This window comes from Sorex araneus, chromosome 4 (assembly GCF_027595985.1).
Source record: "Sorex araneus isolate mSorAra2 chromosome 4, mSorAra2.pri, whole genome shotgun sequence".
NCBI classification, from domain to species: Eukaryota; Metazoa; Chordata; class Mammalia; order Eulipotyphla; family Soricidae; genus Sorex; species Sorex araneus.
In genome coordinates, this window is record NC_073305.1 from 181695098 (window position 1) to 181715811 (window position 20714).

Here is a 20714-nt window from a genome sequence, read left to right on the forward strand (position 1 = left end):
TCAAACTGCATTCTCTTCCAGTACTGGCCTTCAATAGTCATTTAATTTAATTTTTAAATTATTTATTTATTCTTGGGCTGTATCGATAGTACAGCAGGAAGGGCGTTTGCCTTGCACATGGCCGACCCGGGTTCGATTCCTCCGCCCCTCTCGGAGAGCCCGGAAAGCTACCGAGAGTATCTCGCCCCCACGGCAGAGCCTGGCAAGTTACCCGTGGCATATTCGATATGCCAAAAATAGTAACAACAAATTCTCACAATGGAGATGTTACTGGTGCCCACTCAAGCAAATCGATGAGCAACGGGATGACAGTGATACAATGATTTATTCTTAGTTTTTTGGGTCACACCTGGCAGTACTCAGAAGTGACTCCTGGCAGTGCTCAGGGACCATATGGGATGCCAGGGATCGAATCTGGGTTGGCTGGTTGCAAGGAAAAAGTGCCCAACCCACTGTATGTACTCCTTCTCCAGCCCCTCAATATTAAAGTTTTGCCAGCTGCTTAAAAATTCTGGTCAGTCAACCTTACTCTTAAGATACTAATTTACATGAAGTAATCTATTATGCATTCAATTATTTTCTGTTTCGGGGGGAATTCTGATGTCAGTCAATTAAGTAATCATTGTTGCAATGTGGGGGGCAGGTAATTTCAAACAAAGTCGATAGCTGAAGTTTTCTGAGTTATATTGTTGGCCATGCTAGGTACATACTTTGAATGTGCTGTTGTCACAGGGAAGCATAAACAGAGAGGTGAGTATGCCTGACTTTTTTGAAACATGAGGAAAAAGCTAATTCCAACACTTAGAAAACAATAGTAGCTTTCATCAGTAGGTTTTGGACCTGTACACCAAGCCTAAAAATTCATGCCTAAACACCAAGAATTTTGCCCTTTTAGGAAGTTCTTCAAGTACGCAGTAACCGAAATCTTGGTATTAGACAGTTCTCTTCATTTTCTTGACTTAATAAAGACCTTAGTAAAAGGATTTGAAGGAACAGGTTCTTTTTCACCATTAATTCAAATTTCCAGAAATTTTCAGGAATGCAGTTTTGATGCCACAAATGACGGCCGGACAATTTCTGTAGATAAAATTCTCACATACTCACCCATGGAAGTTGAACGTGCTTGGTAGCCGTGCTTTTGTTTCATTTCATTTCCACTTGATTTGGGAGCTCTACCTGGCAGTGCCCGTGCTGTGTGGGCACCAGTGCTCCTCTGTGCAGATCATGCTCTCTGGCCCTAGCATCCAGTTTTCGTCAAAAAGTGCTTGGGAAACAGATTTCTCTGCTTCTGGATATTGATTTCGAGTCGGGAGTAGGAAGCCTCATGGTCAAGGGACTCTCAGTGGCTCGTCTCTGCAGACTTGCATCTCTCGGCTGGGTGAAGGGAGAAGGAATTTCAAAAGCAGAGTTCTGAAAACCGCTTTTATGGGCAGATTCTAGAATTGCAATTGTTCTGTCTTATCCTTTGTGTGGCTAATACAATAAAGTGTATTTAGAATATTAGGATACGAAGTTTGTTCATTATTTCAGAAACCCTTTCGTTAATGTACATTGACCATGCATTTTTTAGAGCTCTTCCTGAATTTGCTGCTGCTTCCCATAATGATTGCTTTACAGAATCATTAAATTGTTCTTTTTCTTTAAAAATTGTTACACTTCCTTATTTTTTGGTTTAAGCTCAAAAAATCATGAGTTATGTAGTACTACTTTGTTAAGTAGTGCTGCTTTGGAACATAGGAGGATGTCAGTTGAACTGTCCACAGCGTGTCCAGATGGATGATTTTCAAAAGTCACCCCGGCCGCTGTGTGTTCTGAGCACTGCCGGGGAAGCTGCCCCAGGCCCTCCAGAACCCATTCTGCTGGAAAGCCTGAGCGTTGACTCCTTCCACACCAGTAGGCCTTAAGATGTCTTTATGTATCAAGAATTTTACACTCTCATTTCCTTCCCTTCCTGTTCTTTTATTTTTCATCAGTGTAAACCAGAATACAAGGTACCTGGACTTTATGTCATTGACTCCATTGTACGACAATCGCGACATCAGTTTGGCCAAGAAAAGGATGTCTTTGCACCCAGATTTAGTAATAACATCATTAGCACTTTCCAGAATCTATATCGTTGCCCCGGGGATGACAAGGTATGTTGCTGTAGTTTACAAACATTGATACATTCCCTCTAGGTCTCAATGGATTATTTTGATGGACCCAATTGGTGGATTTTTGTTATTGTTTACTCTGACTTTTTCCAGATTACACTATGTAGTACATACTCTGAGGTTTTCCAGATTTGACTATGAAGTAAATATTACCCATGTTTAGGTGAAAAGGATAGAATTGGAACTTGCTGCTTTTTAGATCTTTGAGGAATTGATGTGAAATTGGCTATAAAAGAAGTTGTGTAATAAAAGTTTACATTTACTTATGCAAGTTCCGTACCTGCTATATTATCACTCTGGCCAAAAGTTTATAGCCAATTCAGGATTATCAGTGTCTGAAAAATGGATTTACAGATCACTTAATAGAAAATAATCACTCGTCAAGTCTTTCATTGTGCTAGGGTTTTTTAACAGTGCTAGAAACCACATTAATTGGTTTGCTCAATCTGAATTCTATGCTGTTCTTCTACATACAAAAAAGAAAGTGTGAAAAAAGTTTTTTGAGTATGTGTTCTTTGACATATGTGCAAATTGTCCTGACTGCTGCTCTGGTAGCTTAGGTATACTTCGCTGGTGAGTTGGCCAATGACTCTCTAGCGGTCGCGAAAGGTCCCAGTGTGTTCGGGGCTGGAGAGACAGTACAGTGGGACAGGCTCCTGCTGTGCTTGTGGCCAACCTGGTTCACTCCCAGATACCTCGTGTAGTTCCCCCCACCACCCGCATTGCTTCCTGAGCACCGAGCCAAGAGCACGCCCTGAATCCTTCCAGGGTAGGCCCGTGCCCCCCAAAGTCACCGTGTTGGGGAATAAAAGTTGCTTTTGAGGGGTTGACTGGTCTTGAAGGTAAAATTGAGGTGAGTACGGCTTGCCTTGCACATGGCACCCGGGTTCAGTCTCTGCACTCCATAAAGCCCCTGGGCTGCTGGGTGTGGGCCAAAAACCAAGGGGAGAAATTGTTTTGATTTGCCTGTATCTTTTCCTTTATCTCAAGTACCAAAAAAACCTTTTATTTATTATTTTTTGTCCTGGGGGTGCTTGGTAGGCTGTGTAGTGTTGATTGAAGATTAAACCTGGGCCAGATGCATCCTAAGAATTTATCAGCTACTGGGCATGTCCTCAATATTGTGAATTACATGGTAGAGTTCAGAAATACTGAGGGAGTAAAAGTCAGTAATATCCAGTGTTCAACTTGATGGAAATGCCGGGTGTAGCAGAAAAGACAGGCAGCAGTCCAGTGACATAGAATTGCACATGGTCTCCATGGAAACAGTCCCACAGGGAATTCGCTCTCTATACAGTGGTGGTGCCTGAAGAGCCTCATCTGATAAACCCGGCAGAGTTCTGTGCCGTCTGCTCAACGTCGGGAGTGGCCAGAGCACCCAGATACTGGGGCGGGATGTCAGGCGTGTTCAGGGCTCGGCTTGGATTTTGGTTCTTCGTGGTTTTCCGAGCATTGGGAGTATAGCTCCGGGTCCCCGCACGGGGGTACAGCACCCCCTCTAGACCTGGCAGAACAGTGCAGAGTGCCAGCTGGCCAGGCGGCCCAGCTCTGACGGGGAGCCTGGGAGCGTTCTGCTGTGAGCTCCCTGCTGTAAGGGGGAAGTTGAGGTTTCTTTGTTTATTGGCACAATTCGCCTCAGACCAGGGATAACCACAGAGATGACTTAGACATGTATAATAGATGGCGGGTCTGCTTGCCGCTTTGTGCTTCCTTTCTTTTTGTTTTTGGGTCACACCTGGTGATGCTCAGGATTTTATGCACCTGCCTCGCCACCCAGAAATTAACTCCTGGTGGGCACGGGAGCACATGGGATACTGGGGATCGAACTTGGGGTGGCTGCATGTAAGGCAAGCGCCCTACCCACTGTTAAAAGCGTTGCTGTTGCTCCAGCCCCAGTTTATTTTCTTTACACAATAGGAAAGACCAGAAGTGAAGTAAAGTGAAAATCTATTGATTTTAAAGTATGGTTTATCAGTTTGGAAACTGAAAAATAATACCATCAATTGCCATTCTTCAGTGGGAAGGAGGAGGGGAAAAGAGTGAAAAGGAAGACAGATCAGAGATAGATGTAGTACAGATTCCGTCAGTGCAAAAGTTTTGTGCTGTCTGGTTACAGAAGCCTAAAGGTAGCCCGGCAGATGAGTGCATGCTTGCATGCAGAGGACTCCGGTTCCATCCCAAGCTCCCCACAGGCCTCTGAGCACTGCCTGACGTGACCTGTTAAACATAAAAAAAGATGCTCAGAAAATAAACTATTAAATTCTCACACGAGGAATAACCAATGTGTAGATAATTTTATTTACTTGTTTGTTTTGGGGGGCCAGTCTCAGCAGTGCTCAGGTGTTATTCCTGGTTCTGCACTCAGGAGCTAGTCCTGGCAGTGCTCAGGGGACCATAGTGGATGCCGGGGATCAAACCCAGGTCAGCCGCATGCTAGGCAAGAGCCCTACCTGCTATACTCTCTCCTGGCCCCTGTGGATAATCTCAGAATTGAAAATCACAGACTTTGCCTTGAGATCAGTCTCATATTTACTTAAAATGCAGGTGAAGGTAAAATTGAGGTGAGTATGGCTTCACTGCTGGCAGGACCCTCGGGTGAAAGTCACGTGGTCACTGATCAAACTAGTTTCCATTGCGCTTTCATATCTGTCAAATGAATGTGAATTAAGGCTAGCAGATGCAGAATTTATAGAAACAACCCCAGAGTTGGAGAAATTCAGTTGGCGCATGTCAATCCCTTCTTTGCACTGTCTGCTTCACTAGCCTGTATAAAATGACTGTACTGTGATACTGAAGGTGAAACTCAATGACAAGAGCCATTTCCCTCTGTTTCTCCAGAGTAAAATCGTGAGAGTATTAAATCTTTGGCAGAAGAACAATGTCTTCAAGAGTGAGATCATCCAGCCTCTGTTGGACATGGCCGCCGGGATCCCGCCTCCAGTTGTGACCCCCGTCTTGGCCAGCACGACAGCTGCTATGAGCAATACCCCCGGTACGTTGCTTTGAGAGATTCACTTCAACTGTTGATGTGGTTACTGACACATGAAGTAAGAGTCGGAGGAATGAAGTGTTAATAGGGAAAAAAAAAAAGTATTTGTGATTGCTTCATAAAAATTTTTAAAGCCCTAGTATCATAAGTATAATGAATTTGGAGAAACTGGGCTTTTAGCTACTTTTCCCCCTGATTTAGATGGCTGTAATCTTAATAAATCAGCTTGGTATTCACGTTATATTCAGGGAACTTTATTTTATAAAGAAACCTGAAAAAAATGACTGAATGGAGACAAGAATATGTCAGTAATAGTCTCAAAATGTTTTAGTCTAATTTTCGGGTTGTTAAATGATGTCACCATTTAAAAAATTATAGTCAAGAAATGACATTATTAAAATGTTGATTATTAAGATTTTATTAGCTCATAGATATGCATGCATGAACAAAAAGGCTTTTGTATCATTCAAACTGTTTTGTGATAATATTTTTGGTTTTGGTTTTTGGGCCATACCCGGTGATGTTCAGGGGTTGCTCCTGGCTCTGCACTCAGGACTTACTCCTGGTGGGGCTTCGGGGGGGCCATATGGGATGCCAGGGATTGAACCCCGATCGGCCGCATGTAAGGCAAACGCCCTCCCCGCTGTACTGTTGCTCCGGCCCAGATAATCTTTTCGTTAAAGATTGCGTTTTGAATATTTTCAGCCATGGGCTTTTCTTCTGTTGTAATGTTTTTAATGACTGCTAAGGATTGTGGGTTTTTCCTTGAGTTGAAACTTGAAAGCAGCATCTTGCTTGAGCATGTATGGACGGACAGGTTTGGGGGAGCTGGAGGCTTTGGGCCGCAGTGGCTCCCCCATGTGGTCCTCGGTGAGCCCTGCAGTGCGGGAATCCATCCCTGGGCAGAGGCAAGCCGGGCCTCGGACAGATGTTCAGACCTAATTGCCTAGTGGTTTTTCAAAATGGATCAAAGTATGCAAATGTGTATGTGCTTTATGATGTTGTCAGAACAGATGTGTGTACATTTCCGTCTTATTTATTTGGGTGGGTGTGGTTGTCCTTTTTTCAAAAGGAACGCCTGTGACCCCTGTCACTCCAGCCAATGTGGTCCAGGGCTTACCTGAGCCCTGGATGTCGCAGATAACAAACACAGACACTCTTGCAGCTGTCGCCCAGATCCTACAGAGCCCTCAGGGGCAGCAGGTAAGCCGGTCTCTGCTATGGTGACAATGATTAAAGTGCATTATTTTTATTATTCAAGCATAATGCACCCAGGGAACTTTGTTTTTAAAATCTTGAAAAAGTGGAACTGCACCGTATATTATAGTAAATTGTGGTCTGCTTGAAAAGATAGTCATATAGTGTAAGTGGTTTTTTTATGTCATCAAAGATTTAGCCCATTCATTGTATCAAACAATATTAGGTTCTGTCTTAGAGTAACAACAAGGGGCTCATATATCTTGAAAATGTTTCCCTCTTGTAGAGACAGTAGTGACAGTAGCCATGGTTGATCCTTGGTAAAACAGGGTAGCTGTCCAGTGATGGGTTTTGAGTCAGTAGGACATGTCTGTAAGAAGTGGCGCAGATACGAGACAGACGGACAGTAGGTACGGCGAGAGCACAAGGAGGCGAGGCGGCCTCTGTGCTTGAGCGTCTGAAGGTGGGGAGGTGCGGGGCGCTGTGTCTGTGATGCAGGCAGGGGGCAACCTCCCACACTGCCTGATTAACACGGGGAAAGGGGAGAAGTCTCAGTACTTACTCTGCTGGGCCTGACTGACTTTTTAGCCAAGTCACCCTTGAGTCTCTTTGCTTTCCTTGGATTTATCTCTGTGAACACATTTCAGGAGACTTGGTTTTTATAGTCACAGGGTGGTTTCTGTGCTTTTGTTTTAATTTAGACTAATGTCTAATTTTCATTCATTTTTCACTTAAATCAGCCAATAATAACTCCTCAGTCTGTATTTATAGGGTATTTTTCATATTGCGCTGGCTTTGAGTTCCATAAGAACTTTTTAATAAACTAATGATGACACTTTTAACACTCTCTCTCTCACTCTCTCTCTCTCTCTCTCTCTCTCTCTCTCTCTCCCTCTCTCCCCCTTCCCCCCCAGCCCTTTTGCCCCCTCCCTCTCTCCTACCCCCTCTCCCTTCTCTTCAGGGTAGGATTTTCAGCCATTCCTCCCCCTTTAGAAGAATTCTTCCCAAATGCCTATAGGAGCCAGAGTATTGCTAGTACAGTGGGGCGGTGTCTGCCTTGTGGCCAGCTTCAGTTGTATCCTGGAATCCCGTACTGTTCTCCAAGCCCACCAGTCATGATCCCTGAACTCAGAGACAGGAGTGATCCCTGAGCACCACGAGGCGTGGCCCAAAAAGCAAAAATGATAGCCTCCGTAGTATTGATTTTTGTCTTTAGGATATATATATTTATATAAGATATATTCTATTTCTTTTAATGTTTTATTGATTTTTGATTTAAAATTTTATCAATGGGGGGAGAAATTTTTATTAGTGGAGGGGCTGGAAAGATAGTACAGTGGGTAGGGTGCTTGCCTTGCACATGAAGAACCTGGGTCCGAACCTCAGTATCCCAGCTCCAGGAGTATCCTGAATGCAGAGACAGGAGTGTCCACTGAGTATCACTGCATGTGACCCCAAAACTTTAAAAAAAAAAAAAGAATTTATGAGTGGAGTTAATAGTTCTATTTTTCTCCTCGAAGTTGAGTGGCAATGCTAGACTGTCTCCGTGACTGAATGTTGCGCGCCTGTACTCTTAACTAGGTCAGGCTGACGGTCTTCTTTGAAGCAATGGGGTTAATAATATATTATCTATCTTTTGCTTTACTTTAAAATATAATATTGTATGCAATGATTTTTGACTATTTTGCACCCCACTATTTGAAATGGAACTTAAGGTTTATTTTGCGAGTGAGAAATAAATTCAGAAACACTCCTGTTTCTGGGCTGGAGAGAGAGTGCAGTAGGTGGGGCACTCGCTTTGCCTGTGGCCGATCAGGATGTGATCTCCATTATCCCATAGTTCCCCAGAGCACCACCGGGAGTAATTCCTGCGTGAGGAGTATCCCCGTAGCATTCCTTGGTGTGACCCAAAAGCAAAAAGAGAGAGAAAAAGGAAAGAAACATACACTATTTCTGACAGGGGTAGAGAGTTAATACTGTCAGTAGGGTACATGCCTTGCTCGTCCCCAGCCCTGATTTCATTCCTGCCCCCCCCCCCCCATGTTCCCCTGAGACCACCAGACTGATGCTGAGCCAGGGGGATCCCTGAGCACCACTGGGTGTGGCCCCCAGACCAGACAGGCAGAAGTGTTTACATCATTTTTGCCTCCTCTCCTCAAAACTTGGGGCTTTCTTCCCCAGGGTATTTGGGTGTTTATTATCAATCTTTAGACTTTGGCCTGTTGGGAGATCTTGAGGGGGCGGGGAGGGGGTGATATTTACAATTTCTTCTCTAGTTATTGTTACCTATTTTGCCTTTCTTGGGAAAGAATTTAGGAATAAATATTTGTGGCAAAAATCTGTTCATTTTGTTAGTAATTTCATAGCTCTGTATACACAGCTTCTTCCACAGCTCATTAACTTGGCGATGCTGTGTTGGGCTTTCTCTGGAAACGTGTGCTTCCTTGTTGAAATTGTTTGCCTTTTATTTCTTTGGTGAGATAACCTTTATTTTTGGACTTTTTTTTATTATTTTATTTTTGGACTGTTAATGCAGTCTTTTAACAGTTGTCTTTGCTTTGTCCCTTTTCTTACCCATGTTTTGATTTTTGAGTAAGATTAGTCTTTTTAAAATGGCTTATATTAAATATAAGCCCCCAAACATGTGTTAATCACATAATACATAGAGGCAGTAAAGTCTTACCCTCATACCTTAGCACTTAAAATTGGGAGTTTAAGATTTGGGGAGAAGGAATACCTTGAATGTGGAGTGTCTGGGTTTAATCCCCAGCACCACAAAAGTGAAATAATTAAATTACCTCCAATCTGACTGACTCTTTTCCCAATAGGTTTATTCCTGGCCCATAGATTCCTTTAAAGATTGTCTTTGCCCTCGTGCAACCTTTTATGATCCCCATACCCACCTCCTTATCTTAGCTCTGACCCTGCTTTCATCATACAAATTTAATTGAGCTTAATATGTTCAGTCTGATGTTCAGTGGGATTGTGTGGTTTTGCTGATGTAGGTTTTGGTTTTTTGTTCATTCAGACATTCGTGGACCTGCAGAGTTGAGACACTGTGCTTTGTGCTGGAGGTACAAGATAAACAAGGAATATTTTTGGTTCTCTGGGACCTAAAGTTTAGGCAAAGTAAAATTGAATGAATGAATGTAATCTAAAGTAATAAGCATTGTGGGAGAGACACTAATGGAAGGGTGTGGAAATTCAGAATTTCAGACTCTACATTTGTCTTGCGCATTTGGTTCAAGGAGTATTATTGTACAGATGACACTTCATTTGGTTCTAAATTTACACGAAAATTGTTTGCGCTTTAGAAGCGGGGCTAATGGTGGTAGTTTGGGCCGCACCTAGTGGTGTCCAGGGCCTGCTGCCTGCTGGCGCTTGGGGCCAGGGTGCCCGGGATTGCGCCTGGCCTCCTGTGTGCACAGCCTGCGCTCCCGCCCATTGTCCCTGCTCCCGGGCCCAGCGGGACGCTTGCTGGGGACGGGCCCTGGGTGGCTGCGTGCTCCCTTCCTGTGGTTTCTGTCCTCCTTTCCTGGCTCCTTTGCTTCTCCTCGTCATCTCTTGTGCTGTCTCTACCCCAGTCCCAGTGACCTCTTTGTAATCCCTTAAATACTGTGCTTGGTGTTTCCTGCACTAACACTTTCCCCTATGCAGCCATAGGGCTGCCTCCGTCTTAATTATTTTTGTTTTTCCCGCTTGAAACTTTAGGCACTGATTTATTAAGTTCCTAGCACAGTCATTTCAGGTATCTGCTGTTGCAGCACCAGCCCCACCAGAGTGGCCCTTCCTCCCCCAGGGCCCAGGTTCCACCCCTCCGTAGCTCCCTTGGACTTCGTGCCGCAGCGGCTCTCACAGTGGGGTCTCTGCCTGTGCCGCCAGGATGATTATTAGCACGCTGCGTGGCTCCTCGGGCGCTGGGGCGAGGAGGGCACCGGTGGCCAGGGCCTGGAGACTGGGCCTCTGGCTTCTGGTTAAATGTCACCCCTGCAAGACTTTACACGTCTGTCCCAAACCTCGAACTTGACCTGTCTCGCCCCATGTCCCGTGTCCTGTGCCACGCCTTCTTTCTGAAATATGGGCACCACTGGGGCGGTGGCCTTGTCTGGGTCCAGCTTCAAGTAGGGTCAGGTGTTCGCGTAGCAGTCTTGGGTATATCAAGGGAATTTAGAATTGAGTTTGGTGAAGGCTAAGCTGGTTGGCCTGCATGATTAGGTATGGGTACTTTGAAAATACAGAAATGATAGGTTAAGAAAGGGTTCGTGTTCTAGAGTGGGTGTGTTCGAGACTTTTTTGGTTTGTTTTTGGGACCATATCTGGCTGTGCTCAGGGTTTCTTCTGGAGGGGCCCTGGAAACCACATGGGATGCCGAAGGCCAGCCCCAGAGTGGTGCACACCAAGCAGGTGCACCCAGCCCCCCCCCCCCCCCCCCCCGCCGGGCTGTCCTGTCTGTGGGCCCCTGTGCCAGCTGCTATAGTGTGGGAGTCGTAGGGTGAGAACAGTCGTAGGGTGAGAACAGTCGGTCAGAGGGAGCCAGGTCTCAAGATAGTTAGTTCCTTTGTTCACAGTGATAATGGAAGGCAAGCAGTGGAGGTGTGAAGAGTAGGAGGGCTGTGTATTGTCGAAAGATGAAATGGGGTCAGGGCCCAGGTTTATGAAAGGGCTGGAGCACCTGGCTTGTCTGCGGGAGCCCCAGACTAAATGCCCCCCATGGGCCACACTGGGCACGAGTCACTACCACCCTGCTGCCCTCAGAGGGAGGAAGTGCCAGCAAACCCACACGACCATCCTGGAAGGTTAGGACCGGGAAAGCCAGTTTAGTTAGAGGCTTAGGGTGCAGCCAGTTCCTAATGGTTTGGGGACACTTGGGAGCTAGTGAATAAGTTGGAGAATTTCATAATTATTTTGTGAATAGCTTGTAATTTGTGAAATGGTATTCTAAAATGCTTCATAAAGTTGTTCTCGTGTTTCAAGACCCCTTGAAGTGCTTTCGGGTGGAGGAGTCTTTCTAGAAGGAATGGTATGGAGACTCGAGAAGCCCCGAGAAGAGTGGCATGTGGAGTCAGGATGGAGGCGGAGGGGGTGCAGCGACAGGCCTGCTGGCAGTGCTGCCCGGAAAGCAGGGCCAGAAGAATGTGGGGGCGAGGGGGCGTCTCCCCAGGCCTCCCCCTTTCCTTTCCTTCCCTCCTCGAATCTTGCCCTCCCACTCCGTAGTCGTAGAGCAGTGTGTCTCTGGCATTTTGTTTTCTTTGCGGTCACATTAGTGCCGTGTTGTTGCTTCCCCTTGTGTGGGTTGCTGTGTGCCCTTGACTGTCGCCCTGGTGCCCGGGTTGTTTCTATCACAGTGCTTGGCCTGCTCACCCCGCACTGTTGCTACGTGTCCAGCAGCCACTGACCTCTCCCCAGGCCAGCCCAAGGGTTGATCGTTAATGTTGACGTTTTTCCATGGGAATGAGACTGTTTCCCTCACTCCTGTCTGCTTTCTGCTTTGCTTTTTTTTTTTTTTTTCCCTTTTTGGGTCACACCTGGCGATGCACAGGGGTTACTCCTGGCTCTGCACTCAGGAATTACCCCTGGCCGTGCTTAGGGGACCATACGGGATGCTGGGATTCGAATCCGGGTCAGCCGCGTGCAAGGCAAACGCCCTACCCGCTGTGCTATCACTCCAGCCCCTTGCCTTCTGCTTTGATTCCTCCGTTTGACTCTGTTCCGGGAGCAGCTTTCTCTGGGGCTTTTCTGCTCGCAGGAAATGTGTGAGATTGTAAAAGCTACTGTTCTTGTGAGTCTTCTAGCAAGAGATTGAGGAGAAATTGAAGTAGGGATGGTCTTACTACTTGATTCTGTGTGAAATGCTCTGGTTTCCCATAGGCCAGACTTACTAAGGACTGTGTTACGCGCGGTGCGCTCAGAAAGTCAGCTTTAGAACAGAGCTCTTGCTCTGCCTCTGCTTTCCAAAGGCCACAGGGAGATTGACTTTCTCGCAGAATTCTAGACGCTTTGAAGCCCTCTCGCACGTAGTGATTGTTCTTTCTCCCCTTCCAGCTTCAGCAGTTGATCCAGACGCTGCAGATCCAGCAGCAGAAGCCTCAGCCCTCCATCCTGCAGGCCCTGGACGCGGGGCTCGTGGTCCAGCTGCAGGCACTCACGGCCCAGCTCACTGCCGCGGCCGCCGCCGCCAACACGCTCAATCCCCTGGAGCAGGGCGTGTCCTTCCACAAGGTAGAGATCGGGGCGGCCTCCTCCGAGAGGGCACCTCCCTTTTTTTATAAGCTTCCCATCGCTGCGGGATGTTGCGGCAAGCCTCACATTCTAAAAGGAACTAGTTCCAAAGTACTACTTGAAGCATATTTTCAGTTTTAATTTTTCCATTAAAAATTTTTATGGTCATAGTTTAGGCACTAATAAATATAAATGGAAGATAACTGGTCGGTTAAATCACGTTGAACATTGAACTGGAAATGATTGTTTTCTGAAGTTTCTACTTTTATTAGTGAGTTACCGTGAGGTACATTACATACAAACTTATGTGAAGTTTCTACTTTTATGGACATTGCAAATACGGTATCCTTACTACTCTGGCTTGTTAAAATTAAAGTTATATGAATAGTTCCCTGTAGAAGTCTTAAAAGTTTTCACTTTTATTACGGTAATTTGAGGCCTACCTATAAAGGATGCTGTTACTAAAGTTAAGAATCTTTTTCACATAATTTATTGTATGATGGACTTAGTACTCTTATTAATTGTGGAAACATTATAAAACCTTACCGGTGTAATTTATATTTTATTTATTGTTTTGTTGGGAAGCAGATGTCAATATTTCAGATAAGTAGATGTTTTTAGTTGCAGCTTTTAATTGAAATTTAGTCTTAAGTAATTAGACCACATAAAAGAGCCTTTAAATTGAATATTAGGACTACAGTAGAGCATTTTGAGAACGATAGTAAGAATGGGTCAGTTGGTTGTTGCCTCGGTGTTTTTTTGTGTGTGTGTTGGTGGTGTGTTTTGTTTTGTGGCCTGACTATCCTTGGGCCTGCTCCCGGCTCTGGTCGGTCCGGGTGGTGCTCAGGGGATCAACTGCGGCTTGGCCTCTTTGAAGGCAAGCACCCGAACCCTGCCATACTGTCTCTCTGGCCCAAACAGGTTCTCTGATAGAAAATTCGAGTGTTAGTATTTATTCCCAAGTATTACGATTTGCTTTTTTATGTAAGTCCGTGTATACCTTAAAGAGAGTAAAGGTCTGGGCCGGAGGGATCGTACAGCAGGTAAGGATGAACTTTACATAGCCAAGCTGGGTTCAATTCCGGGTATCCCTTATCACCCCTGAACCCCCCCCCGGAGTGATCCCTGAGCACCACCAGGTGTCATCCCAAAACAAAAAAAAATAGTGAAGGTCTAATCAAATAAAATGTTTCATTAAAATATAAGCTGATAGAACGGTGTGGCGCTCGCTTGGAGGCCTGGAGCACTTGTTCTGCGTGTGGCAGCCAGCTCAGCCCCGGCCTCAACCCAGCCCAGACAGGGCACCAGAGTATTGAGCGATACTAGAGGATAATTAATGGGACATTACTGGTCTTCATAGTAGCAGGTGTGATTTCTAAGATGTGTTTTTAAATTTTCTCTCTTCTTTCTGTCCTCCTACCCTCCACCACTTAGAAGTTGATGGATAGGTTTGATTTTGGGGAAGATTCTGAACATAGCGAAGAACCGAAAAAGGAAATTCCAGCTTCACAACTGTAAGAATTATTATACTTTTCTTCATAACCGTATTTGTTCCTGTTAGTTCTAGGCACACTGGGAGGGGTGTTGTTAATTGAATTAGTTGTATTATTACTTCAGACTGCCGAGCTCTTGACCCCAGGGATGGATGGGTAGAATTGCTCTCTCTTGGCATCCCCATAAGTTTGAATCTTCATCAGAGCTTTGCAAATTTGGGGGCATACAGCAAAAATCTTTATGGGAAAACAAAAAAAAAATGGTGGTTTCAGTTATAGATGTTTATATTAGACTTTAAGATATTTAACTCAGCTGCAAGCATATTTGAAATTTATTTTTGAGTTGTTTGTAGAGCATTCGGTTGTCTGGGAATTCTTAAAAGGACAAGTGAAGGCTGGACAGTGGGTCGGAGTGGAAGATGGGAGACAGGGCCAGAGGACAGAGTCGGGTGTGGGGTCTCTGGGGCTCTAGGTTCCTGGACCAGAATCATGTATTTTGCGTAATATCATGCACGAAAAAAGTTTTCCTTTCAGTATTCTCATTAAAGTATTAAACTCTTATTTTAGATTATGAAATGAAATTGCAATGTATTAGATTATGAATTGCAGGTTAGGAGCAGAATTTCAGGCCACCTAGGGCCGTGTCTTGAATAATCTTTAGCATCTGCACTAATGGTCCTCTGAGACCGTTTATCCCAGTGTTTCATTTCATAGCTTTCTGTGATGAGAAGCAATTGTCACTTTTATAAGTTCTTTCGTTTGTTTGCTTTCTTTCCACTGGTCATATTAGGCTATCTGAAGCAAGGAAACAAATTTGCTTCTGTTTTGAGGCAGAGCCTTCCACTGTTTGAAAATAGGCGCCCTTCTCCCCCTGAGGGTCATTGCTTCAGGTGACAGTTTCTCCAGCTGTTGAGACTTCTCACCATCCTGACTGCCCCTTCTGGGATGCCCGCTTCATTTGGCTCCTGGCTTCCCTTGGGCACCTGGAATTCCAGGTGTATTCCAGGGGTGAATTCCCAGAGTGTGGCTAAATGTTTACTGTTACCTAGAATCTTTTTCTTTTTAACGGACCTGACAGTCATGGAAAGCATATTTGCAGTTGCAGGATCTATTACGGGGTAGGTGCTGGTCTCACACATCCAATCACTAGACCATTTATCTCCCCTTCTGTTTCAAAAGTTGAGGTGTTTAAAGACTTGGAACTGGTTTTAGGACTTGACTGCAGTTTCTTTACAGTGCTTCCATGCAGACAATACTGATTCCTCTGTCTGGGTACCTCAGCCCACAGCTGTTCCCCTAGGGTCTCTAGTGCAGTGTTTCTTTCCATCTTGAGCTAGTCCGTTTTGAAGCATTCTCAGTAGTGATGTTTCAGAGGGGAGAGTCCTGAGTGCTCAGGTATTATCCTTCGTGGTGTTCTCTTCACTTGGCTTTCTAATCCATTTCGGCTTGGTCTCTTTCAGCGCCCACGTCTCGGAGTCTGTGAACAATTCCATCTTTCATCAGATAGCGGAGCAGCTGCAGCAGCAGAACCTGGAGCACCTCAGGCAGCAGCTCCTGGAACAGCAGCACCCGCAAAAGGTTCCTAGCGCCCCCTCGTGGCTGTCAGGGTCACGGCTGTCTGTGGCCGCTGAGTGCCGGCTTCTGTTTTTACTAACAGCATTTCTCCTCTCTGTAGTGCCTAGCCTCCTAGCCCCTCTCTACACTCGGGGGATTTCCCTTAGGTTGTAACTAGGAAGATCAGAATGTGTCCTAGGAACTTCACAGGCATTAGGAGAGCAAATTTGCTTCAAGTATAGGGAGTGGAGAGCAGAAACAGATGGTTTTCAGTGTTCTGACTTAAATCTCCCTGTACTTTGCTCTTCACTGACTTAGCTGTTAAATAATAGGATGCATTTGCTGTGTGCATGGTGATAAGACATTTTTACCCTGAACTAGACTTATCACCAGAATTTTATTAAGCATAATTGTGACTGCCATTGTACAGCAGAGCAAATAGAGGCTTAGTGGAATTAAATGGCGAATGCAAAAATAGAGTTAACACATAGCATTTAAGACATACCATTATTTTATGCATAGTTGAAAGTTTTAAATATTAAGTAGAACATCCCCAGTAAGTTATAAAAATATAACTTTAAATGATATACAAGGTGAAAGAGAACCCCATACCTTAGAATTCATAAAATATGTCAAATTGCAAGGCTAGGATTAAATCTATTACAAAGCCTATAATATATATTGATGTAAACAGTTTGGAATATATATGGGTGTTAGGCAGTGCCCACCCTTCTCTCTGTTGCTCAGATTGTAAGCTGCGAGCTGGCTCCTAAATGAGCGCCAGCGTCTGTCTGTCGGGGGAGGAGGTGGAGTTCTGGTTTCTGCAGTAGGTGTAAGTGAGGGCTGGGAGTGGAGAGGAAGCTGTTTCTTTGGAGGGTTAGCCAGCGGCAGGTGTTGTTGGGGTCCGAGCTTGAGGTGGCGCTAAGGAGGTGTGCTGGCCTGGGGCTGGGCAGGGCCCTGTGCTTCGCTGGAGGGAGAGCTCTGATAGCAGCTGGCGCCAGTTCCTTAGGGTGGCCTATGTCTGCCTAGGAGTCCCTGTGCCAGAAGAACAGTACAATGAAATTTTTAGATGTTCTTTGAAGAAAACTAAAAGTTGTAACTAAAAGGAAAGAAACAGATAGTTTTGTAATACAAAGTAAAGAGTTGCAGAGCTGTTTCCAGAGGCAGATGGCAGTGATGGCAAAGTTTAAATTTGGTTAGCTATAAACGGGACATTTTCCGTTGTCTTACTTGGTTTGGTTTCAGAAGGTTTAGTCGAAGCAGTAAAGTCCAGGTAGAGCTCTGACTAGCTTCTAATTAACACCAATAACTAAAAGTTACTAGAGATTTGAGAAAGTGATTCTGTCTTAAGAATCTCACCTTCCGGGAAAAAAAAAATCTGCACTTAGTTAATTGCTCTATACATTATCTCCAAAATTTTAGAGCATACAGTAATAAGATCCCTTTGAAAGGAGTAGATGTTCTTAAAAGCTTCGTTGTTCAGAAATGAGTGATGAAGAAAAGGGAGTGAAGAAAAAAAAGCAGCTTTTCTAAAGCATAAGGTGGGTAGTGATTAAAACCTATGATATTTAGAATCAGAAAGATGTATCAGCAGAGTAACTGTAAATTTAATAGATTATGTAATTGGCTCAACCAAACCAGTTGCCTTAATATATTTAAAATAGTGAAACATGCAGAAAATTTGATAAACATTTTGCTTACTAGTCCACTTCTTATGGCTGGTAGGAGTGAGAGCAGTGTCTCAGAAGAGTAGCATGGCCCGTGCTACTTGCAGCTCTGTCCACGCCCAGAACACAGGTGAGGTCAGGCATGCGTCCAATACTGGCACTGAGAGATGGGGAACTTCAGAGAGAGTTGCCGGAGCAAAAGGAGCCCAGGGACCACCTTAGAAGGATGATGGTTTCTATTTTGGAAGTTGGAGTGCATGTATTTTATAATGATGTCAGGAGTTAAATAGCTCAAAATGAAATGCTCGTAACAGCTCGGTAACAGTTCTAAAAGGGCCTTTAAAAAAAATACTGAGCGGGGCTGGAGCAATAGGACAGCGGGGAGGGCTTTTGCCTTGCATTCGGCCAACCCAACTCCGATCCCTGGCATCCCTCCCATATGGTCCCCCAAGCACTGCCAGGAATAATTCCTGAGTGCAGGGCCAGGAGTAACTTATACCTGAGCATCCCTGGGTATGACTCAAAAGGAAAAAAATAAAGAAAAAAAAAAAAGCTAAGAGGGTTGGAGCAGTAGTACAGCAGGTAGGGCGCTCGTGTAGCCTGTGGCCACTGTGGGCTCTATCCCCAGCATCCCAGTGCCAGGAGTCAGCCTCTTCCCCAGTCAAGAGAACGTTACGAACATGAAGGTGATAAAAGTTCTGCCCTTCATTGACCTGTCAGAGGGATAGCAGAAGTATGTAGCTGTTTTGCTCCAGGAACTTTTTATAAGAAAGTTAAAAAGGAGAGCGGTGACTTGATAATGTCTAAGTTAGGTAATGTGTTCAGGGCCTTGAATTGTTTTAAATGAGTCAGTGTCCCTAGATTCAGCTACATAACACTCCAGCCTACTGAGGTTGTAGGGTTATTAGAATAATAGAAGTCAGGAGAGATACTGGAGAGTTTAATTTAGGCCTTTAAAAAAGTTTTTCTGTCACCCAAGCAGAAAAAAACTAAGAAAGTGGATGTCTAACTGAGCAAAATGTTATACTGTGAAAGAAATCTGCTAAATACTGCTAATCCTAGCATTTGGCTTCTCACCTCAATAAAAATTTATTAAGTCTGTTTACAGAGACGTTGTTGGGAAAACTAAATAACTATATAAGAAGTCTACAGGATGGATGTCAGTGTGCTGGAAACCAGGGACTCTTGAGTTCTCATAGATTCTTTTTTGAAAATGTATTTTTTATTCATCTTACAAATGGCAGAGAAGTGAAAGTAAAGGAACAGGGAAGAAAACACTTTTAGAAATTGAAAGTAATTTAAATGTAGCCAGTTGTCTAATGTCAGTTAAATTCATATGTCAGACATTCTTGAGAAAATGAAGCAGTCCAGGTTCTTGGTCTAAAAATAGTACAAAATGAACTAATTCCTTTTGTATGACTAATTGGATAAAAGTACCTATTTTTTTTCCTTTGGTGATGTGTTTTTTCTTATCAATTCTTAAGTTCGAGAAATCAATCGTACCATATATAATCATCTAAATATTCACACTCTGATATTTTACTTTTGTGCTAAATTTCATCATCTTCATTAACATCTAGAACCTTCATATTTCTTGGCTTTTAATCTTTTATTTTACTAAGAACTATGAACTGTTACTCTCAAGTTTTTTCTGTTTGTTCTTGGGGGGGGCAGAAATAAGAAATTTAAATGTTTATTTTTAGCAGAAATAAGAAATTTAAATGTTCATTTCTGTTTTAAAGTTTCCAACTATATACCTTCTTGAAATTTAATTCTCTAATTTTAACAACTCAGTAAAACTGAATTGTGATTTCACTGTTAAATTAATCACCAGTCTCAGCAATTTCTTTTTCTAAAGTTTGTTTACGTGTAAGTAATAATTGAGTAATTGTTAGGATGATGAAATAGTGTTTCCAGATAGAGAAATAAGGCCTCTTAAGGTTCCTTTGTATATCTTAGCTATAGTTACTGGACCTAATCCTAACTGCATAAAACAAATTTTGGTTGAAATTTAAGGTTTCTCTTAGTTCCTGACTGAGTTGTAAAATTTATCTCAGTTCTTGATAAAACTTCTGTAGAGAACAACGGTTATAAATATTGGGGACCATAAAGATAAGCACAGGGGTTAAGGCGCTTGCCTTGTGCCCAGCCAGTCCTGGTTCGACTAGCCCCTAGTCCCACATCACTCATGCTCCCCCGGGCACCACCTAGGGCCACTTCTGGGCCCAGAGCCAGGAATAGGCCCCGAACTCAGGATAATGGCAGTGCTTAGGGGTGGTTACTCCTGGCTCTGTACTCAGTTATCACCCCCTTCAGTTCTCAGGGGACCATATGGATACCAGGAATCAAAACTGGTTGCCCTCTCTTCTGGTGCTACGGCCCCCAATAATAGTTTTGATCATCCCAGAGTGAACTTGAAATTCATCTTGCTGTCTTGTTTATACTTTTCTCGGGATGTGCTGTTTAGCATATACAGGCCCAAGTCAGGATGGTGTGCTGAAAATATGTTTGATTTATTGTGTGAACTGGAAGCCTTTTTTTTTTTTTTTCTTTTTGGGTCACACCCGGTGATGCACAGGAGTCATTCCTGGCTCTACACTCAGGAATTACTCCTGGCGGTGCTCAGGGGACCATATGGGATGCTGGGAATCGAACCCGTGTTGGCCACTTGCAAGGCAAACGCCCTACCCGCTACGCTATCACTCCAGCCGCACAATCTATTTCTAAAGCTTGAAAATTGCTTTAATTGTTCTTTGAGAACTTGATCCTTCATGATTATGAAAGTTGGAATGGTTCTTTAATGTTTGCTGTCTTATTGTTTTTGCCTCTTTCTTTCCATTTAATCTCACTGGAGTAGAAGTAATACACTTGTTAATGTTTTATGAGGTACTCATTTGGCATCATAAGTTTGAAAGGGGTAATGTCCATTGCAGTTGTACTGCTCTGATGTTAGAGTGGACACTTCTGTCACGTCACATGCTTATCTCCCTTTGGGGGAAGAGTAGTTAACTTTGTTCCCTGCTTGGATTCCTCTGACAGTTGGCTGGGCCAGGTTCTGGGAACTGAGTATTGGGATCAGGTAGCCGGGAGCAGGGAGGAGGAGTTCCTTGGGGCCCTTGTTGCTAATTAGGGACGATTTTGTTGATCCCTGACACCCGTAAGATTGTGTTTTAGGAATTTTCATCTGCCAAGCTGCCAAGCCCCCCCCCTTTTTTTGTGATCGCTTTTATTAATTAATATCAGGTTGTAACTGATAAAATTAACTGGGTTTGTTCTGTAAGATGTGTCACATATCAAGCTCCTATAATTACAGTCTTAAGGGAAAAATGAACCTCAAGATTAGTATTTTGATACAGGCTTTCTTGCTTTACTAGGCTGTTTGGGATGTTCTACGTCTCTTAACAGTAGAAGATCGAGTTTTGTGCATGCCTCCTGGAGACAG

At 44.1% G+C, this 20714-nt stretch overlaps 1 protein-coding gene across 1 annotated transcript in view; it reads left to right on the plus strand.

Annotated features, from left to right (window-relative positions):
• The window catches only part of SCAF8 (SR-related CTD associated factor 8), a 216184-nt gene that overhangs the window by 52174 nt on the left and 143296 nt on the right, over positions 1 to 20714 (plus strand). The window contains exons 5-10 of the mRNA XM_055135075.1: positions 1974 to 2135; positions 4992 to 5145; positions 6215 to 6345; positions 12382 to 12558; positions 13993 to 14072; positions 15512 to 15629. Coding sequence (XP_054991050.1) covers positions 1974 to 2135; positions 4992 to 5145; positions 6215 to 6345; positions 12382 to 12558; positions 13993 to 14072; positions 15512 to 15629 — 822 coding nt within the window. The remainder of the gene's footprint in view (positions 1 to 1973; positions 2136 to 4991; positions 5146 to 6214; positions 6346 to 12381; positions 12559 to 13992; positions 14073 to 15511; positions 15630 to 20714) is intronic.